We start from the raw sequence: 25,821 nt of genomic DNA on the forward strand, positions 1-25,821 counted from the left end.
GGGGAGAGTTGGGCAAAGTCTTTGCGGAGAAAGGGGTTCACTAGGGAGAAATATTTAGGAAGAGGAAACTAGAGGGAGTCAAAAAACAAAACCCAAATCCATAAAAATGGGAGGGTCTAGAAAAAAATATTACAGTGGCTGAAAACATGTCAGCATTTGCCTGAGACGAAGCCAGTGCAGGGATGATCTGCAGAGCAGCACAAGGCAACTTTCTGGGGTTATGATCTAAAACTGAAAACTGTGGAAATGGTTGCACTACTGTATAATTTTACTAAAACCCTTCAAATTTAAATTATATCTTAAAGTATTAAAAAAGAGATAGGGAATGGTAGAAGAGATAACATTAGGAACTATGAAATAAAAATAAATAGAAAAATAAGTATATAGAAGATTTGAAAATTATTATTAGAAAAGTGTCAAAGCAATTTCTGGTATTCTTAAGCCAGACACTATATCAGCTATCTGCCTGTATTTCTATTGATATAAAAGTCTACCAGGCTATTTTAGAGATATTTTCTTAAGTGAGGACTATCATGGATATTTACAAATTTCCCTGTGTGGAGATTAGAGTAGATATGTATTAATAAAAGAATCATAGAAATTATGTAAAACTATAACCTTGTAAAAGTGAGTTACATGGAACTATGAGAGCAAAATCTTTAAGTTCCATGAAGACAGGGATCAGGTCTTCTTTTCTGGTCATTCTTATATTGCCAGCCTCTGGCATAATGTCTGACTTACATGGGGGCACCATACTCTATTTTGCATATAAATGAATGAACCTAGATCTCAGTTCTATAACAGAAAAGCTAAAGGAAAACATCAGAACGTGTTTAGAAAGAAAGACCTAAAGATAACCAAGGATTTGGATAGCAGGCCTAGAAAAAGATAAAAAGATTTGCTATAATTCCAACTAGTAAAGAGAAAATCGAACATTGATCTAATAACAGTAAGAGTTTAAGCAGGACTTAGATTCTCAAGGCAATAACCATATTTGTTTTCTTCTGAAGAAATATCTTTTGAGAGCCCTCTATGTGCAGACAGCACACTAGTCCAGCTGTTTCTGAGTTAATTTAAGGAACAGTCTTACTGCCAGTAGGAGATTTTACATACAGCCATGGGATGCCAAGATATTCTCCTGAACTTTCTTCTTGTTTTCATATGAACACTTTGCTTATTTCTATTACTTCAAGCCTATGTTCCACTGTTCAGTAGATCAACTTCATATAAAATTCTAAGATTAGTACAGTATGACATCAAGATGGCTTAATTTATTCTTTTTTCTTTTTTTATTATTATTAATATTTTTTATTAAATTCAGTTTTATTGAAATACATTCACACACCATACAATCATCCATGATATACAATCCACTGTCCACAGTATGATAACATAGTTTTGCGTTCATCACCACAATCTATCTCTGAACATTTTCCTTACATAAGAAAGAACCAGAACAAGAATAAAAAATAAAAGTGAAAAAAAAAAACACCCAAATCATCCCCCCATCCCACCCCATTTGTCCTTTAGTTTTTATCCCCATTCCTCCACTTATCCATACACTAGATAAAGGGGGTGTGATCCACAAGGTCTTCACAATCACACTGTCACCCCTTGTAATCTACATTATTATATAATTGTCTTCAGAAGTCCAGACTGCTGGGTTGGAGTTTGGTAGTTTCAGGTATTTACTTCTAGCTATTCCAATACATTAAAGCCTAAGAGGTGTTATCTATATAGTGCATAAGAATGTCCACCAGAGTGACCTCTCGACTCCATTTGGAATCTCTCAGCCACTGAAACTATTTCGTCTCATTTTGCATCCCCCTTTTGGTCAAGAAGATACTCTCAGTCCCACGATGCCGGGTCCACATTCATCCCCGGGAGTCATACTCTGCATTGCCAGGGAGATTTACACCCCTGGGAGTTGGGTCTCACGTAGGGGGAGGGCAGTGAGTTCACCTGTCGAGATGGCTCAGTTAGAAAGAGAGAGGGCCACATCTGAGCAACAAAGTGGTACTCAGGGGGAGACTCTTAGGCACCATTACATACAACTTTAGACTCTCCTGTGTGGTAATGAGCTTCATAAGGGCAAGTCCCTTGCTTGAGGGCTCAGCACATCAAACCGCCAGTCCCAATGTTTGTGACAACATCAACACCAGTCCAGGTGAGGATGTCCAACATATCCGCACCTTCCCCCAGATCCTCGGGGCTGGGGAGGGGGGGGCTGTAAATATGTTTTTTATTATCTGCCCAAATTACTCTAGGATGTGTCACTATTTCACTCCAGCCTATACTAACCTACCGTATCTCACCTCCTATTCAAAGTTCCATGCAATTGTGGTGTTTGAACAAATTGACTGTAGAGTTGTACCGTTTAGAAAATTTAGATCCTGTACCAAATAGATATCTATTCCCTTGGTGTCATATGAAAGTTGAAGTTTTAAAACACAATCAGTTTCAACCTTTATCCTTTGGCCTGGCTTGCCCTGGACTTAACCAGACCTGCTTCATTCATATCACTAATTGAAGTCTGGGCTCTTTTTCAGCTTCTTTTTTTTTTTTTTTTTTTTGACAGTGGCTGTATGCACTAATACTGACATTCATATCTGCCGAGCTCTAGCTCTGAGTTTCAGGTGTCTCAGAGATAATGCATTGTTCCAGAGACCAATCAGGTTATACACTAGGGGATCAGCATCTCAAAGTTTAGAGATAGGCCTTAAATTCAGGGACAGAGTTAACTACTATAAGACCTTACAATCTAGGGACTATTACAATTATTGTGTCCACGTTAGGCTATGTTCTAAGATTCAATTCTGAGTTTACACATTGTAGTTAGTCCATATTGGTGAGGCATCATCCCTCTCACCATGTTTTCTCCAACACTTTTACTCCCATATATATATTTTCCTACAATTTTATAGAGTTATATTCACATACCACACATTTATCCACAGTGTACAATCAGTTGTTCATGGTATCATCATAAAGTTGTACATTTATCACCACAATCAGCACTTGAACATACCGATTGCTACAAGAAAAATTGTTTTTTTTTTTAGCAATAAGAAAAAATGATAAAAAGAAAAATAACATGTCATACAATACAATATACTACTAAGGACAGCAAATAACACCACTACCAAGAATCCCATATTACTCCCCTATATCCCCCTCTCATATACATTTAGCATTGGCATATTGCCTTTGTTACATTTAATAGAGGTATATTACAATGTTACCGTTGACCATAGACTCCAGTTTGCTTTGATTATGGTTTTTCCTGAATACCATCCCTTTTTCAAATTTCTACATGGTTGACATTCATTTGCTTTCCCACATGCAAAAACATTTTTATATTTGTATATTTAGTAACAGTCATTGGCCACTCCAGTTTTTGCCACGTTATACAGTCCCAGTCTTTATCATCTATCTTTACCTCTGGTGTCATACATTCTCCTATCCCACCTCTTTCAGCTTTACTCACAGACATCTTTGTTCAGTGTACTTACAATACCGTGCTAACATCACACAGTATTATGCTATCTATTTCTGGATCTATGCAATCAATCCTAAACATTCTGTAGTCCTTCAGCATCAAATGGCTGATCTCTGCCCTCTTTCTATTTCCTGGTCGCCTGTGTTGTCAGCTTTTAACTCTCAGAGTTTGTTCATTAATGTCTGTTCATATTAGTGAGACCATACAGAATCTGTCCTTTTGTTTCTGGCTAACTTCACTCAACATAATGTCCTCAAGGTTCATCCACATTATTACATGATCCATGTCTTTGTTCTGTCTTACAGCTGCATAATATTCCATCATGTGTATATACCACAGTTGGTTTATCCACTCGTCCTTTGATGGACATTTGGGCTGTTTCCATCTCTTGGCAATTGTGAATAATGCTGCAATAAACATTGGTTTACAAATGTCTGTTTGTGTCTTAAGTTTCAGTTCCTCTGAGTATATACCCAGCAATGGAATAGCTGGGTCATATGGCAAATCTATATTTAGCTTCCTGAGGAACCTCCATACTGTCTTCCAGAGTGGTTGCACCATTCTACATTCCCACCAACAATGAATAAGTGTGCCTCTTTCTCCACATCCTCTCCAGCACTTGTCATTTTCTGTTTTTTGGATAATGGCCATTCTGGTAGGTGTGAGATGATATCTCATTGTGGTTTTGATTTGCATTTCCTTAATAGCCAGTGAAGTTGAACATTTTTTCATATGCTTTTCAGCCATTTGTATTTCCTCTTCAGAAAAACGTCTGTTCATGTCTTTTGCCCATTTTTTATTTGGATTGTTTGTCTTTCTGTTATTGAGATGCAGGATTCCTTTATATATTTGGGATATTAAACCCTTATCTGATATGTGGTTTCCAAATATCATCTCCCATTGTGTAGGTTGCCTTTTGACTTTTCTGACAAAGTCCTTTGATGTACAAAAGTGTTTAATTTTGAGGAGATCCCATTTGTCTATTTGATCTTTGGTTGCTCGTGCCTTGGGTGTGAGGTCTAAGAAACCACCTCCTTTCACAAGATCTTTAAGATATTGCCCTACATTTTCTTCTAAGAGTTTTATGGTCTTGGTGCTAATGTTTAGGTCTTTGATCCACTTTGAGTTAATTTGGGTATAAGGTGTGAGATGGACATCCTCTTTCATTCTTTTGGAAATGGATATCCAGTTCTCCAAACACCATTTATTGAACAGGCTGCTCTTTCCAGTTGCTTCGGCTTCACTGCCTTATTAAAGATCAGTTGTCCATAGATGTGAGGGTCTACTTCTGAACACTCAATTCGATTCCATTGATCAGTATATCTGTCCTTATGCCAGTACCATGCTTTTTTGAGCACTGTAGCTTTGTAATATGCTTCAAAGTCAGGTAGCGTGAGACCTCCCCCTTCATTCCTCTTTCTCAAGACATTTTTGGCTATTCAGGGCATCTTACCCTTCCAAATAAATTTAGTTACTGGTTTTTCTATTTCTGTAAAGTAAGTTGTTGGGATTTGAATTGGTATTGCATTGAATCTGTAAATCAGTTTAGGTAAAATTGCCATCTTAACTATGTTTAGTCCTCCAATCCATGAACATGGTATGTTCTTCCATTTTTTCAGGTCTTGTTCAATTTCTTTTAGCAGTTTCTTATAGTTTTCTATGTAAAGGTCTTTTGTGTCCTTGGTTAAGTTTATTCCTAAATACTTGATTCTTTTGGTTGCTATTGTAAATGGGATTTTTTTCTTGATTTCCTCCTCTTGTTGCACATTACTTGTGTATAGGAACACCACAGATTTTTGCGTGTTGATCTTGTAGCCTGCTACTTTGCTGTATTCATTGACTAGTTCTAGTAGCTTTGCTGTAGATTTTTCTGGATTACTTACATATAGAATCATGTCATCTGCAAATAGTGAAAGTTTTACTTCTTCCTCTCCAATTTGGATGCCTTTTATTTCTTTTTCTTGCCTAATTGCTCTAGCTAGAACTTCCAGCACAATGTTGAATAACAATGGTGATAGTGGGCATCCCTGTCTTGTTCCTGATCTTAGAGGAAAAGCTTTCAGTCTCTCCCCATTGAGTGTGATGTTAGCTGTGGGTTTTTCATATATTGCCTTTATCATATTGAAAAAGTTCCCTTCTATTCCTATCCTTTGAAGTGTTTTCATCAGGAAAGGATGTTGAATTTTGTCAAATGCCTTTTCTGCATAAATCGAGATGATCATGTGGTTCTTCTGCTTTGATTTATTGATGTGGTGTATTACATTAATTGATTTTCTTGTGTTGAACCAGCCTTGCATACCTGGAATAAATCCCACCTGGTCGTGGTGTATAATTCTTTTAATGTGCTGCTGGATTCGATTTGCGAGTATTTTGTTGAGGATATTTGCGTCTATATTCATTAAAGAAATTGGTCTATAATTTTCTTTTTTTGTAGTATCTTTGCCTGGTTTTGGTATTAGGGTGATGATGGCTTCATAGAAAGAGTTACGTAGCTTTCCCTCGTCTTCAATTTTTTTGAAGAGACTGAGCAGGATTGGTACTAATTCATTCTTGAATGCTTGGTAGAATTCACATGTGAAACCATCTGGTCCTGGGCTTTTCCTTTTTGGGAGCTTTTTGATGACTGACTCAATCTCTTTTCTTGTGATTGGTTTGTTGAGGTCATCTATTTCTTCTTGAGTTATTGTTGGTTGTTTATGCTTTTCTAGGAAGTTGTCCATTTCATCTAAGTTGTCTAGTTTATTAGCATATAGTTGCTCATAGTATCTTTTCATTATCTCCTTAATTTCTGCAGGGTCGGTAGTTATATTTCCTCTCCCATTTCTGATTGCATTTATTTGCATCTGCTCTCTCTTTTTTTTTGTTAGCCTAGCCAGTGGTCCATCGATTATATTGATTTTCTCAAAGAACCAAATTCTGGTTTTGTTGATTCTCTCTATTGTTTTCCTGTTCTCAGTTGCATTTATTTCTGCTCTAATCTTTGTTATTTCTTCCCTTCTGCTTGCTTTGGGGTTAGTTTGCTGTTCTTTCTCTAATTCCTCCAGGTGAGCAGTTAACGCTTCAATTTTTGCTCTCTCTTCTCTTTTAATATAGGCATTTAGGGCAATAAATTTCCCTCTCATCACCGCCTTTGCTGTATCCCATAAGTTTTGATAAGTTGTGTTTTCATTGTCATTTGCCTCGAGGTATTTACTAATTTCTCTTGTAATTTCTTCCTTTACCCACTGGTTTTCTAAGAGGGTATTGTTTAGCATCCATATGTTTGTGAATTTTATGACCTTCTGCCTTTTATTTATTTCCAACTTCATTCCATTGTGGTCTGAGAAAGTGTTTTGTATAATATCAATATTTTTAAATCTGCTGAGACTTGCTTTGTGACCCAACATTTGGTCTATCCTAGAGAATGTTCCATGAGCACTTGAGAAAAAAGTGTATCCTGCTGTTGTTGGATGTAGTGTTCTATAAATGTCTGTCAAGCCTAGTTCATTTATCATACAATTCAACATCTCTGTTTCTTTAGTGATCCTCTGTCTAGATGTTCTATCCATTGATGAGAGTGGTATACTGAAGTCTCCAACTATTATTGTAGAGGTATGTATTTCTCCTTTCAGTGATCGCAGTGTTTGCCTCATGAATTTTGGGGCATTCTGGTTTGGTGCATAAATATTTATGACTGTTATGTTTTCTTGATGAATTGACCCTTTTATTAATATATAGTGTCCCTCTTTGTCTCTTTTAATTGTTTTGCTTTTGAAGTCTAACTTGTCTGATATTAATATAGCTACTCCCGCTTTCTTCTGGTTGTTGTTTGCATGAAATATCTTTTTCCAACCTTTCACTTTCAGTCTATGTTTGTCCTTGTGTCTAAAGTGAGTTTCTTGTAGACAGCATATAGATGGGTCCTGTTTTTTAATCCATTCTGCCAGTCTGTGTCTTTTTATTGGGGAGTTTAATCCATTTACATTTAGTGTTATTACTGTAAGGGCAGTACTTTCTACTACCATTTTGTTTTTTGAAATTTATATGTCATATCTTATTTTTTCCTCTCCTTTTACCTTTCCTGATAATCTTCATTTCTGCACTCTTCTCCAACTCTCTCTCTCCTGTCTTTTCCTATCAGCCTGTAGCACTCCCTTTAGTATTTCTTGTAGTGCTAGTCTCTTATTCACAAACTCTCTCAGTGTCTGTTTGTCTGAAAATGTTTTAATCTCTCCCTCATTTTTGAAGGAAAGTTTTGCTGGATATAGAATTCTTGGTTGGCAGTTTTTCTCTTTCAGTATCTTAAATATATCATGCCACTGTCTTCTTGCCTCCATGGTTTCTGCAGAGAAATCTGTACATAGTCTTATTGACCTTCCCTTGTATGTGATGGATTGCTTTTCTCTTGCTGCTTTCAGAATCCTCTCTTTGTCTTTGACATTGGACAATCTGACCAGTAAGTGTCTTGGAGTAGGTCCATTGGGATCTCTTCTATTTGGGGTACGTTGTACTTCTTGAATCTCTAATTTTCTGTCTTTTATAAGAGTTGGGAAATTTTCAGTGAATATGTCTTCTATTACTCTTTCTGCTTCTTTTCCTCTCTCTTCTCCTTCTGCGATACCCATAACATGTATATTTGTGCGTTTCATGTTGTCACTCAGCTCCCTAAGACCCTGCTCATATTTTTCCATTTTTTTCACCATCTGTTCTTTTGTGTGTATGAATTTGAATGACCTGTCTTCCAGTTCACTGATCCTTTCTTCTGTCTGTTCAAATCTACTGTTGTGTCCCTCCATTGTGTTTTTCATCTCCTCCATTGTGGCCTTCAATCCCATGAGTTCTGCCATTTGTTTTTTTAAGTTTATGAATTCTTCTTTATGGTCAGCCAGTGTTTTCTTTATATCCTTCAGCTCTTTTGCTATATCTTCCTTCATTTCATCTAATTTATTTAGCATTAGTTGCCTCCACTCCTGTCTCTCAGCTGAGCCATTAGTTTGTTCCTTTGGCTGGTCCATGTTTTCGTGTTTCCTGGTATGGCTTGTTATCTTAAGTTGTCTAGGCATGTGATTTTCTTGATTAGTTTATTTTGGAGCTTGTTTTCTGTCTTTTACCTAGTGGTTTTCTTGTTGGTTGGCTTTGTTCTCTGGCCTCTGTTATTCAGTTCAACTTATTCTAGACCTCTAACTTAGGTTCTATTTAGTTGATCAGAATTTTTCCCCTCTTGTTTTTCCTGTTTCTTGCTCTGCCTCTATGTAACCTTTTTGTGAGTGGGTCTCCTCAGATATGGTCGACCCTAGTCAGATTTTCCCAGTCTAGTGAGGCCCAGGTCTCATTGGGAGGGTATGGAGTTTTCCTGAGAATGAGACCCTCCTATGAGGCCTTTAGAATTGGTGCTTTTCCTCTCCTGTCCAGCAGGTGGCACTGGCCAGCCAGCAGCTCCCCCACCAGTGTAAAGAGGTATGGAGCCTTTAGTTCTCCTCCTGACTCTGATCCTGTCAGGGGCGTGGCTGACTGAAGCCAAAATCTGAATTCCAGCCCCTGGGGTCTGAATTCCCAGAAGGAGGACTGCCAGTTGATCTGGACCTCCCTCCACTCTCACTGTCCTCAGAACTCCAGTTGTCTCTCAGGGGCACTATTCCCTTCTCCCCTCTCCTCTTTGGGGCCTCTCCAGGTAGATTTCTTGGTCAGCCTGAGTTACCAAATAAAGACGGGGGTGGAGGCCTTCAGTAGTGAATACGGAATTCAAAGACACTGTGGGTACTCTGTCTCCCCCAAGCCCAGCCTAGTCCCTCAACCTGGGCTTTCCGATAGAAAATAACCACATATATTACTTTTAGATTGAAAAAAAAAAAAGTAGAAAAGAAATCAAGAAAAAGAAAAAAGGGAAAAAAAAAAAAAAAAAAGAGTCTCTTTTAAAAGTCTTTCCCCAGCCTGGAAGTTTTGTCAGTGTCAGAATAGAGCATTTAAAGATATGCTTTGGGCTATTGTCTGATAATTACTCTCGAACTGCTTCAGTTCCACCCCTGCAGGGGGCTATTGAAATGCAAAAAGATAAGGGATCAGTGAGAAGCCAGAAGGGACAAAATGTAGGGGAAAAAAATGGCTTTTTTGGAGTCTGGGAATGGGTGCCCGCTTTTAAGTGCCCCCACTTCTCAGAGTCCAGCCCTTCTTTAGCACCCCAGCTCCCAAAGTTAGTTAATTAATTTGTTAATTAATTCTGCAGTTGAGGCTGGGTTGAGCCTCCCTTCTTGCCCTCAGCAGATTGCTGTTTTTTGGTGTTTTTTTTCCCCTCTTTCAGGGAGCCAGCAGCAAGACAGTCTGTGAGGTCTGGGTGGGGAGGGGTTCCAGACCCCCAGTCCGGGGAATTTACAATGTTCGCTGCGATCTCAGCTTTTCCTCCAATTCCAAACCTGCGTCCAATGTGTGACTGGTTACTGGAGACCCTGAAAACACTGCTCCATAGAGTTCCTGGGCAATTGCCAGCTGCTCTAGGGGAGAGACGAAATTCTGCTCCTCACCACTCCGCCATCTTGCCCCGCCTCCTTAATTTATTCTTAATCACACATTATCTTGGAAAGGCCACTTAAACTCTATGGAGGGATAATGAGATGAGAGCGATCTTGGATCTTCTTTTCTTTTTATTGCACCCTTTTTCCTATGGGGTTTTGTTTTATTTCCAGCATTATTACAATCTACAGCTATAGGTTTAATATTTTCCTTTCTTTGGTGGTGGTCATTTCCCAACGCACTACAAATCAAGGTGACATTCCTCTGTTTCTGAAGATTTCCAGGTCAGCCAAAGCAGTATAGGTGTAATCCCTCACCTCAAGTATAGCCCTGCCCCCAGAGTTTGCTGATTCCTAGCCTTAGTTGCATAGTATGTGTAATTCTCTCTTCTTTCCAAATGTTAGTTCTTTACACATGGAATGCCCTTTTGTACCAATGATTCCTTTCCTTGTCATATGCATTTTTTTTAACCAAAGCTTTTTAAGATTTATCAGAGATGAGTTCTAGCTCTTCCTTTGCAACAGTGGGCATGGAATTCCCTCAGCAATATTTTTCCTTGATCTTCCGGCAATTCGATAGCCAGTCCTATTCAGACGTCACCAAATGGTGTTCAGAAATTTGGCCAGTAGTGAAGTTTTTACTCAGTGTGCACAATACTTTAATTATTGTTGTTGTTGTTTGTTTGAATACTTTTACCCTCCAGTTAACCATATTTTCCCAAATTTATGTTTGACTTTTAACTCCCAGGACTGTCATTCATTTATCTTACAGCTTGCTGTCTGACATAAACATTCTACAACAGAGTCATTTATTCATTTCATGTGTTTATTCTGTGTATATTTCCAGTGTGGAAACTGAGAATGTATAACATAAAATTGGAATTATGAATCTCATTTAAGAAGTATGTTAAATTTTATTTAAAGGGAGCAATAAAGCAAAACATTTAAATCTCAAAGAAGTTTCTTTAGGATTCACTTTTCAGAGCACTGAAAAGATCTGTGATGTCTTCTAATACACCATTTGATAAAAATATCTTCTGTTCTATTTCTTTTGAAAAGCAGCCTAAAGGGGGTAGAAAATAAATCCTTATCCTGCAAACCTCAGATGTCCTTAAAGGTATTGCACAAGCAAGCTGGCTTTTCAGAGGCCTAAAGAGTGGATCCTAAACTGGGTGCTGACTCTGAGTTTCTACAGACATTCTGGCGCCAGAATGGCCAACGAAGGTATATCTAGGAAATTATCTGGGAGACTTTTCATGACTAACATATGGGTGAATTAGATCATTAAAGAAGCTTTTAGGCACTCACAAGTATGCAGGACTATTGGCATTGTTCCATAAGAAACAGCTAAGGAGCACAAGAAGTGGTAAGAATGCTCCCATTTCTTTCCTTTCTTTTCTTTTCAATAAAGAACAACTTTATATAGATACATGTGTCTAGATAGCTATTCAAAATACAGCCTTTATTTCAACAAAAGTTTCAGTCTGTATACTAGTGAGTTTGGATTTATAACTGGAAAGAGATGTGCTCTCATTAAACCTTAATAAATCCAATCCTGTCAGAATCAGGCCAGCTCCTTACACCCTCCTTTTCTCTTAAAATCCCAGCTGCCTTCACTCCCCTGCTTTCCCACCTTCTTGAGAGCTGCCACCATTCCCTGTGTTTCTTAGGGCTCCTCTTCCAATTAGACTGGCTCTGGATCCTTTTATCTCTCCTCTACAGCCCACAGCTTCTTTCACTTTTAAAGGAAAACAAAGGGGATTAAACCACAACACTAAACCTAAGAACATTCATAAATTTAAAACTCGAACTTCTCAGGATCATGGGCCTGGCCTGTGTCGGAAAATCTATTATCATACCAGGTAGGTGGTCAATAAATAAATAAATGTAATTCAATCATTACTATATAATCAATAATTTAATTATCAAATAAATTTAATTTTTATGTTTATTATTTTTTTGATGATTAAAATTAATGAAGTGTTGTCAAAAAAGTAGGGAATTCCAATTGGGAAGTAGAGAAAAAAAGTTAAAGCAGGTAAAACATCTTCTGGTGAAGACATAGCCCAAATGACTAATCTCATTCTTATTCTGCTTACTCTCAAGAAAGAAAAAGGCAAAAGAATTTTTAGTGCATTTACATCTGATCATGGGTGTTACAAAGAACTAAGACCTTTCCTGGGTTTAGAGAGAGCAGGCATTGAGAGATAAAACCCCACACTGACATGAAATAGCCAAGCCTGAGTTGTGAAGAAAACTACATAATCAGGACTTAACTTCAAAAGATATAAAGCTGTGGGCATGTCTGAGCATTTGGATACACAATTAAGTACATGATGGCAGGGAAGCCTTTCCTTCAGGTTTTCTGCTTATAGGAAAACAATATTTTAGTTACTGAGGAGGAAGAAAATGAGTAGCGGAGGAGTTGGAAAGAAGCCTTTTGTTGAGTCCACGTCTGAAGCCTCAAATCTTCCTTGGAAGGGAGTGCTCTGAGTGAATGAAAGTACAGACCCAAGATGGACTGGAAAGACAGTTAGCATTTAGCATCTGTCTAGGGTAGGATGCAGGGTTTAATGTCATATAATGTTCACGAAACAGATTAATTATATTGCCATTGAATAGATGAAGATATTAAGATAAATTATCTAAATTATCAGTCAACCACGTGGTAAAAACCATAATACAAAATCAGGTATGTATGATTGCAAAGCTCATGTTATAGAACAAATTAAATTCTTCTTTCCCCTAAGCCAGTATTTCTTAAAACATTTTCATTACCTCATCTGTAATATACTTTGCATTTTTCAGCACAGCCAGTATGAAATTATGTGTGTATGTGTGTGTGTTTTAGTTGAAGTTACAACCCAGAGGCAGTTATCATTCTAATCAGGAAGCTATATGCCAGAGGTGATCATCAGAATCATATCAAAAACATCACAGCCAATTGAGAGGGGGCTATTCCAAGATTTCTGCTATCTAGACTTCTAATTAATTTGATGAATGTCAAATTGAGGTTTTGTTGATGAAATTAATTGCTTGTTAATTAGCATAAATATTAGATAAACTTAGAAAAGAGATCTCAATGAAATTAAAGTTATTAAGGATATGTGGTTTGGCAGAACATCTTTTAGAGACACTCCAGCCTTGTCTGAAGGTGAGGCATGTACTTGGGGAGGCCTGTAACATGAACCCTTGAAGATGATTCCGGAATCTGGATCACTCAGTGATTCCATGTACAGCCATCTGCTTAGGAGGTTTACTGTTGCCTGGCACAGACTCTAAGCAGACTCCTTCTGGAATACTGCTACAACTGCATCAGGAGGATGTCATGCAAAGTCAGAGAGCTGGGACTTCATTGAGCTTACAGAAGAATTTGTATTATGTCTGCTTGCTATTAATAAATGCTTATTTAATATATGTATGTATGGTAGAACTTGGTCTGTGATCTGCTTTCATTGCTCCCTGGCAGCAAGGCTATAAGGCAGTAGCTATTCTCACTTACCTCAAACTTTCAGTGGTTGCTGTTGTCTTGCAAAAAGAATCTAAGAAGTTTATTTGCAATCAAATAAAGTTGGTCTACCAGAGCGTTTGCATCAGAATCACAAGAAATTTGGAATTCTTCAATATCTCACCATCCTTCATTTTCACTCTAGAGGTGGGACCTGAGAATCTGAATTATAATAAGAACTCCCCCTGGTGATTCTTATATACTCTGAGGATTCATCCAGTGAAGGCATAACCAAGGAAGCATCATGATTACCCACTGAAAGCACATCCCAACAGCAGACCAAAAACCTTGATATTCTATAAACTCCATTCCAGAAATTTGTGGTTATAGCTATTTGCCCACCAACCGGGATGGAAATAGATAAAAACTGGTCTCAGGCATTTAGCAAGCTCTTCCATGACCAAAAATATTCCACTGTCCTTTGATTATTAATAGCTTTCCAACTTATATTGTGATCTGTTCTCTATGACAGCAATGAAAACTGTTGCCTGAAAGCCTAACATTAAATTTTTTTGGAGGAAAATCAGTTTGGCTATTGGGTTGCTCTTTCTTACATTAATAAGTTCCAATTTATTCATTCACAAGACATCTCATCTCACTTCTCTCCACACATCAAATATTTGAGTGCCTTTTAAAATTCATGTAGTCTTAACTTCCAATGCTAAAGAAGGTTAATGAAGCATAGCTCTAGTTTAGGATTTTTATCTTTGGGTTGTCACTCAACATCATATCATGATCCAGAGAGGAAAAATGCCTGGGCACGGAAGTCTGAGGTCTTGAGTCAGCATGCCGTTGTGTAATCCCATTACATTAGTTGTGCGCCAGATTAGTGACTGATTTTGGCTCCAAAATCATTAAAGCTCCCAGAGCTTCTGTTTCTTCTTCTATACAGTTGGGAATATATTGTTTGCCTTGCTTATTTTACAGAATTTACTAATTCATTCACAAATTTTACTGATCATCTACTATATTCCAAGAATTTTTCTAGGACCTTGACACAGCAGGGAACAAGACCGACATGATGACTCTCACGTAAGTTTATGTTAGAGTAAGTAGAAAAAATATGTACATATAGTAATATATAAATATATATATACACACATACATACATACATGAATAGATATATGAAATGTTTTCAGAGGGAAATATATATACACCTATATTTTGAAAGCCTAAACCAAAGCCTTTTTAAGGAATCTGTTGTATTTTTTCAGATCTTATATTATAGGATTTAGGATGGGAGAAACAATAACTTAATGAAAGATGTATTGATCTAAAGAACATACTTTACTTAGTACGTTAATAAAACATGTCCCCATATTTCATTAATGTTAAAACATCACTTTCTGGCAGGATTCATTTTCAAACTAGAAAATATGCCAGGTTCTTCCCACAACACTCTTTCACACATAGAATTTATTGTTAAGAGAGTTTTCTTTTCTACTAATCTTTTCATTACTGAAGAACCAAGATACTTGTGAAACAATGGCTTCTCGTATAAGATAGGCTGTGACAGGCAGCTTCTCAGATGGCCCCCAGTGAAACCTGCTTTCTGGTCAGCTTGCCACTGTGTAATCCCATTACTTTAGTTGTGGGCTAGATTAGTGACTTCTAACAAATAGAATATGACAGAAGTGATGGGATGTCACTTCCAAGATCAGATTACAAAAAAAACCCACGGTTTCCATCTCGGGAACTTTCTCTCTTACTCACTGGCTCCGCTCCCCTCCCCTCTTCCCTCTTCTTTCCTCTCGCCTTCCCTTTAGCCTCTTCCATCTCTTTTCCTCCTCTCTTCCATCTCTTCCCCCCTTTCTTATCTTCACTTTTCTCCTCTTTTCTCTTCAATATCATTGTCATCTTCTTCGTCTCTGTTTTCCCCTCGCCCTTCCCCTTCTCCTCCTCTTTCTCTCCCCCATCTCTTCTCTCTCTTTCTCTCTCAAAGCCTAGCCATCTTCAGAAGAAGCCACTTGAAGAAAAGAGTCCTTGAAGGATTGGGGGCCACACGGAGGAGAAGTGAGGCACCCCAGCCAACAGCCCGCACCAACTATCAGCCACGTTTGTGAGCCTTGTTGGAAGAAGACCCTCTAGATCCGGCCAAGTCTTCCAGTGATGTAGCCACTGCCAGCAGCTTGAGTGTACTGTCATGATGGAACTTGAGTCAGAACTATGCAACTATCCACTTCTTAATTACTATCCAGAAAAACTGTGACATTGTAAATATTTGTTGTTTTAAGCCACTAAATTTCAGAGTAATTAGTTATGGCAGCAATAGATAGATAATTCACAGTTCAAGTCTTGACTGTTGCAGACAGTATTATAAGAATAAATGAAACCAGAATCTTATGCATTCCACCTCAAAGGTCTGAATTGGAATACAAGAATATGGTGACATCACAGTAGTAACTTTATCATGAAGAAAACAAAAATTAGTTATTATTAGCTTAATGGGGTTAGAATTTGTCTATGATCCACCTCCCGCCCTGAGATCTACTGAGTACACTAAATAAAAAATAAATACTTCGTAATCAAATGTCATTGAAACTGCACAAGCAGCATTCTTACCTCCAAAAAAGTACTTCTTGCCAGTTTTAACTTGAAGTGGACTATTAGTTCGAACTGCTGATGCCTCATCTCCATCGATGGTGAGCACAGCAAAATTTTCCTTGGCTAGAAAACGCACCTCATGCCACTGTCCATCATTCAATCCAGAACCTGGAAATTACAAAATAAAACTGATTTTTTTTCTCAAGAGGGTTCAGTTAAAAACAATTTTTAGTATCAGTAAAGTCAGCATTTTACAAGTAGTAATAATACATTTTCATTTAGGGAATATCAATGCTGCTTAGAATTAGCATTGATACCTCATATTTTGTACATCATAAGTGGTTCTATCCACTGTTGGAATGAATAAGGCATAATAGAACACAATCAAGTCAAGAAATAGTATTAATATGCCAGTGAGGCACCTGGGAAAAAGAATAGATTGAATAAAATCATCTGAAACTCAATGATGAACTATTTTAACTTAATGACTTATTTTCTGGTTAGTTTTGCTAGACCCCACTCTCAGATGAGAAAATGGATTTATGGCTTTTATCTCATGTTTCTCTATATTTTTAAAAATCTTTTTTGTCCTCGTTATTTTCTCTGAATAACTACTCTATCTAGAAAGTAGTTTATAGAAAAGTTAAAGGTTGAAGAATATGTGAGTGTTGGCAGTTATGTGTACTAATTAACCATTAATAAACTTAGAATACAATTCCAGGATTAGCTGATCATTTATAATGAAGGTGCATTAATAATGGAGTAGGTTATGCTTAAACAGATAAAAACCAACAAAATAAACCAAGAACCCCCACCTCCAACAATCACACATCATTGTTGGCTAATACAAAGATAATTCTATTGCAATCTCCACTAGGCAGACAACATGTTAAAGTTCATGTTCAGTTTTAGCTTTCATTGTATGAAAAATAACTAAATAACTAGAAAATTAAGGACCAGAGAAGAATAGCTATTGCATGTAAGTATCTGGAAAGAAAGTAAAAAAGAAGTCCAAGGAGGTCAGATGGTTTACTTTGACCTTGTGAAGAGATCACAGGAAATATACTGTGTTCTGGTCTACTTCAGATGGCATAATCTAGAATCCACAGGTAGTAGTAACTTGAGGCTATATTACAGTTTTACAAAAGAAAGTGATGTCTAACAAGTAAAAGTATCCAAACATGAAATGTGAGTAAAAATGAAGGACAAATGAAGGCTCTAAGCCCCTGACAGTTTATACCACAAGTCCTCAAGCTACAGCCTTTGGGACAAATCTGGCCCATTGCCTGTTTTTATATGATCTGTGAGCTAAAAATGAGTTTTACATTTTAAATGATTGAAAAAAATCAAAAGAATAATATTTCATGAAAATCATTAAAATTCAAATTTCAGTGTCCATAAATAGTTTTATTGGCATAAAACCAAGTTCCTTTGTTTAAGGACCATCTGTATTACAATGGCAGAATTGGATAGCTGTAACATAGAGCTTACTGCCTGCAAAGCTTAAAACATTTACTATCTGACCCTTTCCAGAAGTTTGCCAACCACTGGTTTACTATATTAAATCAGAAATTCTATTTTAAAGAAAAAAGTTAAAGCCTTTGAAGCTTAAACTTTTAGAGGATTGAAAGTCTTTAATATTTAGTGATATTATACTAGCAAATGTCATTACAAATGATCACCTCTTAAGTATGTTTTCTATGCTTTCTAAATTTTAATTTAACAAATGCTTATTGAACAGTTTTTATTTCAGTGACAGGCAATACAAAGTCCCTGTTTTAAAGTAATTAATGTAAATAATTTCTAAATTATGATATATAATACATATGAATGAATATATATGTGGTGGTGTTTGTGTATATACGTGTGTGTGTGTGTGTGTGTGTGTGTGTGTGTGTAACATATGCATAGTTTAAAAAATAGTAATAAAACAAGCAGCCACATAAACCCACCATCATCTTTGGCCTCCTAACTGGTCTTTCTGCTTCCACTCTTCCCAATTACAGTCTATTGTCCCCACAGGGGGAGTGTTATCATTTTAAGAATGCAATTGGGATCACGTTATTTCTCTTACAAAAACTTTCTTTTGCTTCTGAACTCACTAAAAGTACCAGCCGAAGTCCTTAAGACAGACTCTGATCCAGGGTGCATGTGACCTGACCCCGAATCAACTCTCAGGCTTCATCTCCTGCAATATTCTCCACTGCCAGCTCTGCTGTACCCATTCTGGTCTCCTTGCGGTTCCATGGATATGCCCTACATGCTTTCTCAGGGCCTTTGTACTTGCTCTTCCCCCTGCATGGAATGCTTTTTTCCCAATGTCTGCTTGGCTTGCTAACTCACTTCAGGTCTTTGCTCAAATGTCATCTTACCAGAAAGACCTTTCCTGACCATCGTATATCAAATAGCATTTCCTCCTCTTCTCCAATATTGCTTTTTTTTCAGAGCTTTATTTTTCCTCACAGCACCTCTCATTACCAAAATGTATTATATGCTCATTTACTAGTTTATCTGTTAATTATTTGTCTTCCTCCACTTGCTCATAAAGTGTTTGGGGTCAAGGAATTTGTCTGTTTTACTTTCGTTGAAAACCCAGCATTTAAAACAGTTCTTGGCACATAGTAGGTACAAATGAGTAAGTGAATGAGACTGAGTGTTCATGAGTAGGAATTTGGCATTCTGAATTTCATAGATGGTCAAGTCAATGGTGGAACATAAAACAATAATAAGAATAACATTGGTTTAGCTGTTTACCTGACCATGGCTTCTCCACTGGAAATAGTCAAGTACAAAATAATTGAAAAATTTATATAATTAAGTTTAATTTAATGGAACGTCTATAAAATTGTGCACAAATCTGTAGCATCCTAAACACAATTGGCCTTACCCAGTTATTGATTTACTCAAAGAAGCATATCCCTACAGCCCACCTCAGATGTCACCTGCAGACAACTCCCATATATTGCAATTATGTCCAAAGACTTAGGAAAAGAGGCAGGCGAGAGGGCCAGGGGTGGAAGGGGTGATGGTTATTACGATAACCATTGCCCATCACAACAACTCCCTAATTAAAGAGGCCTTAGTTTTCCAAACCTTTGTGATTTTAGTCAAGAATATTTTAGCAATTCATTTAATCCCAGAGTATTTTCCCCACTTATATAAAAATTGGGAAAGTAATTCTTTTCTTTCTTGCCTTTCAAATATTGCCTGAAGAGCAAGCCAGATAAAATCCTGAGCACAGTAAAATTATCATAAAACATACCGTCTTATTCTTAAATTACAAATAAGTTAACGGTCATGCAAATAGTGGTGTTTACTGAAATAATTTCTTTTTGAGTTAGTCATTTTTAGGTTCTCCCACGGAATTGATGCATAATAGATTGTATCTTCACCATAACAGTTTCCTCTAAAGTATAAAACAGTGTTAGCATTGATTAAAAGTATAAGTGCATGGTTTTGATTTTGTTTTTGCCTTTATAATTTGATGAAGCCTGCTATGAAATGTAGCTTTTGGGCATGGATCCCAAGGACATCAACATAAAGAATATTCAATCCTAAAATCTAATCTTGAATAATCAGACATCCACAGGAAAACACTTATAAGACATCTTTAGCAGATGGATCTTTCTGTTCTAAATGGCAGACCGAGGACTCTCTGAAAAGCCCTATGGAATTTTCTTAACAAAATTAATTTATAAATAAAGCATCTCCAGTTGCACTGGTTATGGAAAAAAGGTCTATTATTCCAATCAGATTAAAATAAAAAGGTTATTTTATTTTTTTCAAGGAGGTTAATTATTAGAGAAATAGAACCCCAGATAAAAGTAGCCTAGTTGATAGTATACACTGCTGCCTCTGAGCTCAAACTGTAATTTCTATTCATTTAAATTCCAATTATTATTTTGAAATTTCATGTTAATCATCAAGAGGTATGGCTCAGCAATCTATGATAGGAATGGGCTCCCAAATATAATGAAGTCTTATTTAAATGCAACAGGAATGACCCAATTGCTCCAAAAAAAAAAAAAAAATGCTGCTGCTTTAAAATCTTCTTCATCCACATGTTATAAAAATTATAGCCTTAAGGCTCTCTCCAGAGAAGAATCCAATTTCAAGATCTCAGTATACGTGAGTATATATAGACATTCTGTTATAAGCTTTATGTGCTAGCCACTCTGCTAAGTACTTTACCTGCACTCGACTCATTTAAACTTCACAGCAATTTTAAAAAATTATTATCCCCAATACATAGGTGAAGGAACTGATTCTAATAAAGCTCAAGCATCCTACAGCTAGTAAATGATAGGGCTGAGAATTGGAACTCAGATATATCTGGTTGCAGAGTTTGAATTCTTGCAACAAACAAAAAACTAAAAATAACATGTTATATTGTCCCTGGACACCCATGATCAGTTCTCCTATAATACACACACACACACACACACACACACACACACACACACACACACACACACACTTCCATTTGCCTCCTCATCTGGACAGGAGCTCAATCCCTGGGGATATCCTTGTCTCACATATCAGTAGGGCTGGAAATAAACTGAGATGCCATTCGATTTCATCAGCCAATTTTAAGTCATTTGTACCATTAAATTTTTGTTGTATTAGAGCATCACTCGTACTATATAAAACCTTCAGTGTTTTCCTTAATTGCTGCTTTTTCACTTAGAATTTTACTTTACATGGAAATTTTAGATTATAGGTTTGAGAAGTGAATTCTAGCATTTTTCCCCAAGACACATTAAAATAGGCTCATGAGTATTCATTTAAATCATTTCTTTACTTTTGAAACTCCAATAAGTTCATTCTTTTAATTTTGTAGATGAATGCATCAATGATCTTAAACGTAGGATCCTACTGTTATTTCGTAGAACTGAGACCCTCATCTAGACCATTTAATATATTAATAGTAGTAATACTACTATTCAGAACTCAGGCATCCAATATTATGGTGAGAATGAAGAGGGAGTTATAGTTTTGGCATATATTCCCTCTGTCACCCTTCCTTCTAGTGCAAGAGAGACCTGAACGACTTTGTATGAAACATGGGCTAAAATAAAAGTATGTGACACTCTCCTACAAACTTGCTCCAGAATACTTTACATCTTTATCATTTTTTCAGCCATCTGTAACTCAGAGAAATACAGAATTATTTTTGTTTCAAAGAAGCTACAAGGAATAATTTCTTAAGACATTTTTAAAAATTAACAATTCTGTTTACAATTCATATGAAAGAGAACATTAATGAAATTTAAGAGCTCTTGGAATTCAATATATGAAATTCACTCTGAATACCACAGTCAACCTGATCAATGCAATAAGATATGTATTTAAAATAAATACTAATACATTTATTCTGAAAACAAACATGTGTAGTCATTCCAGGTCTAATTAGATGTTTTGTGAGTCATCACTAACAAAGAGTAATACATCAGCAAACACAGATTACAGCACCACTTCTCAATTGCTGTTAGAGATGTTTTTCCTCCACCCATTATTGGAGAGTCAACAGATGTACCCAGAATGGAGAGACATACCAGAAACCCACCCTCCAGTTGTGGCCACAACCTGGTGTCTGGACAGTGACTCTGGATGGGATCAAGAAAGAAAAAGGCTGACTGCTGAAACTTAAAAAAAAAAAAAAAATAAGACACATGTCTCATGTAGCTAACATTTCCTGAGATCCTCCTATGTGCTGGCTCTATCTACACGTCCTGCAATCATTACCTTTTTTGACTCTTCACAAAAGTGAGTGGCAACATAGCACAAGGACAGATAGCAGTATGGTGGCCTAGGGACCGGTCCTGGAGCCAGACGACTGGGGATTCTCCGTTGTTTGCTAACTCAGGCAATTTATATTACCTTTCTGTGCCTCTTGTCTAAAATGAAAACAGTACCTACTTCATAGGTTTGTTTTGAGGAGGAAGTGAATTAATATTGGTACAACATTGGAACAGTGTCTGGCACGCTGGAAGCGGTATATTTATATTTCTATCATAAGTTCAAAAATAATGAAGATCTGAATAGTCTCACTGTAAATAGAAGGAAGATGAGATTTAAATTTAATAATTTTTCTTGGGGGGCCATTACCTTATAATTACAAATATTTGTGTAGTTATAAATAAGCCTTCTAAATAAGAAAGCAATATAATAAGTCTTCACAATGTAGAGATCATAATATACACATATGGGACAGTTGAAAAAAAAACCCAACATTATGCTAATAGACACTTGAAGCTTGGAAAAACATGGCCAGTGATAATGTTAGATATGTATGGAGGAGAAATTCCTGTATCCCGAAAACTTAAACAGAAGTGAGGAGGCTTTGTTCCACAAAAATGTGTCACATGACTCACAGGTAGTTTTTGTTATGACATAGATGCTGATGTAAAAGATGCATGTGCAGAATTAGAAAATTGTTCAGAAAAAGTGAGAGTAGAAAAACTCTGCAAATTATCTTACACATAATTTTTAAAACACATGACCAAACCTAATTAATTAAATATCATAGATATTTTCATCTATAGCCTTGAAAGTTATATATGCAATTTGACCAAAAATGTATTCTTGGGAAAATGGGGGTATTGCTGTATACTTGGGGGTCATTTTATATTCAGACACACATGTAACACTCAGAGAGGTGGTATAATACAATGGATAAAAGTGTAAACTCTGAAATCAGATTATCTGGATACAAATCTCATTTCTGCTCACTTAATAGCTGGACCTTCATCAAGTTAAACTCTTTATGCCTTAGTTTCCTTATTTATAAAATAGAAAATGTGAAAATATCTGCTTCATAGAGTTGTTGTGAGAATTAAGTGTAGTTTATTATCACTTAGAACAGTATCTGGCATATAGTTACCACTCATTGATTTTTATTAAGTGAGTGAACACAGCTCTCTGAACAGTTGGGTTATTGTCCTTTAATTTTGTAATCAACTATTATGAAATGATAAAAATTGGTTTTATTTGTGAAAAATACCTCTTGCCCCAATGGAAAGTCAATAGTGCGTTATGCCTGGTCAGGTCGGGAATTTGGCAATTTGGAAGGTGTGCCGGTTTGAATGTATTATGTTCCCCAGAAAAAGCCATATTCTTTGATGCAATCTTGTGGGGCAGACATTTTAGTGCTGATTAGACTGGAATTCTTTGAGTGTTTCCATGGAGATGTGCCCCACCCAACTGTGAGTGATAACTCTGATGAGATAATTTCCATGGAGGTGTGGCCCCACCCATTCAGCATGGGCCTTGATTACTGGAGCAGTATATAAGCTCAGACAGAAGGAGCTAGCTTGCTACAGCCAAGAGGGACACTTTGAAGAAAGCACAGGAGCTGCAGATGAGACACATTTTGAAGACGGCCTTTGGAAGCAGACTCTTGCTCCAGAGAAGCTAAGAGAGGACAAATACCCCAAGTGCAACTAAGAGTGACATTTTTGAGGAACTGCAGCCTAGAGAGGACGTCCTGGGAGAAAGCCCTTTTGAAACCAGAACTTTGGAGCAGACGCCAGCCACGTGCCTTCCCAGCTAACAGAGGTTTTCTGGACGCCATTTGCCATCCTCCAGTGAAGACACCCGATTGCTGATGTGTCACCTTGGACACTTTATGGCCTTAAGACTGTAACTGTATAACCAAATAAACCCCCTTTATAAAGGCCAATCCGTCTCTGGTGTTTTGCATTCCGGCAGCATTAGCAAACTAGAACAATATGTTCCAGTTTGCTAATGCTGCGGAATGCAAAACACCAGAGATGGTTTTTTGGTGGCAAATGGCGTCCAGAAAACCTCTGTTAGCTGGGAAGGCACGTGGCTGGCGTCTGCTCCAAAGTTCTGGTTTCAAAAGGGCTTTCTCCCAGGACGTTCCTCTCTAGCAAGCTTGCTCCTCTTCAAAACGTCACTCACAGCTGCACTCTGTTCAGTCTCTTTGAGTCAGCATGTTTATATGGCTCCCCTGATCAAGGCCCACCCTGAATGGGCAGGGCCATGCCTCCATGGGAGTATCCCACCAGAGTCACCACCCACAGCTGGGTGGGGCACATTCCAAGCAAATCTAATCAGCACCAAAAGTCTGTCCCACAAGACTACATCAAAGATAATGGCGTTTGGGGGACAAAATGCATTCAAACCGGCACAGTATATTTGAATATTATCTCTTGTTAAAATTAGGGTTTTAAACCCAATTTTAAGCCACACAATAAAAATCAGTCTTATCCCTTCACAGTTGCAGATCCATTTTCTCCTTCCCAAAATGTGTTTTTTCAACTTTGTTATCAATAGATGTGGCTCCGAATGTGGAATATTATCAAAAAATTAAATTCAATTCCAAGCAAGGACTTTCATGGTGACTAACGCTTGAGGAGACTGATATAAACTGGGATGCATATTTTCAAAAATATTTTTGATTTAAAAATATAACCTTTTGCAATAGTCTCATAATTGTATACCTAAAGACTGTTTGATATTACTTTGTGATAGATATCTCCAGTTACTTGTAATGATAAAAACTTTTCAACTATACATTACAAAAGAAAACCAATATTTTCATAGACTTTTTAACCTAAAAGCAACATTTGTTCTTATTGTTTTTCATAAGGTAACTAAATGATTTAAGAATATTTCCTCTAACATCTCCCTAACTTAAAATTGTTAGCAAAACTTGTTTCGTATGCAAATTTAAAATGTTAATGAAGCATTTTCTATTTAGGCTGTCTTGCTAAATGGTATTATTTTCAAAGTAAGACTCTTGAGGTGGTTGCTTTGATTGAACAAGAGGAAACAGATGTTACTCTTATTAGAGACAAGAAGAAAAGACTGGTTTAATGAATATTGGAAAAAAAAAAGAAAGTATTTAAAATATAGTAGCAAACCAAGATGTAACATCTGTTGAAAATGCTTCACATAAAATTACAGCGACTAGAGTTTTAATCTTTTGCTCAATATTCAGTCTTGAGAGAAAAATTTCCTAGAATATGAATCCATATTTAGGCAGTTAAAGTGCTCTCTGATGTGCTAATGATGAATTCTCATAAGTTATCAATTATCAATTTATGCAATAAAAACAGAAAAAGAGAAATTCACATCTCTCTAAAGATGACATATTCTACTTCTTATATTACCCATACAAGTTACATAACTTAAGGAAATAAATCCAATTTAATCTTATTTTGCTCACTTTGACACCCAAATCCAAACCATCTGATAAAAATAATCAATTGTAGTCAGATAGAATGTGTTATAAGATGGTTGGGCAGGCACAGAATGTTTTTGCTTTAAAAGATGAAGAAACTGCCAAGTGCTTTCTGTAGACTTTCTGTAGACAAAAAGTCATTTTAGAACATACTTTATTTGTACTAAACCAAACACTTGAATGCCCCTTTTAAGTCAGACAAACTCCCTGGGGAGAGAATATTGCATAACACTTTTTATGGGTGTTGACTCATTCCTTTATTTAATATGTAAAACCTTAGAGATATGATGGATCCTTTTCTTTCAGACACCCAGAGGCTACTGAGAAATAAATGATCTAGATTAGTGGCTCCTATCTTGTCTACACTCAGAATCATCGGGTGAATTTTTTAACTCACATGAAAATCTACAAATCATTGCTGAAAGAAATTAAAGATCTAAATAAATAGAGATCAAAACCATGCAATCCCAATCAAAATCTCAATGTACTTCTTTAAAGAAATTGAAAAACTGATTATAAAATTTATAAGGACACGGAAAAGACCTTAAATACTCAAAAATAGTAAAAAAGAAAATA

The 25,821-nt window shown here is 36.7% G+C and overlaps 1 protein-coding gene across 1 annotated transcript in view; it reads right to left on the bottom strand.

Moving 5' to 3' along the window:
* CNTNAP2 (contactin associated protein 2) overlaps nt 1–25,821 on the bottom strand; it is a 2,391,149-nt gene that overhangs the window by 1,135,694 nt on the left and 1,229,634 nt on the right. The window contains exon 9 of the mRNA XM_037835931.1: nt 16,056–16,205. Within this exon, the coding sequence (XP_037691859.1) occupies nt 16,056–16,205 (150 nt within the window). The remainder of the gene's footprint in view (nt 1–16,055; nt 16,206–25,821) is intronic.

This window comes from Choloepus didactylus, chromosome 5 (assembly GCF_015220235.1).
Source record: "Choloepus didactylus isolate mChoDid1 chromosome 5, mChoDid1.pri, whole genome shotgun sequence".
Lineage (NCBI taxonomy): Eukaryota > Metazoa > Chordata > Mammalia > Pilosa > Megalonychidae > Choloepus > Choloepus didactylus.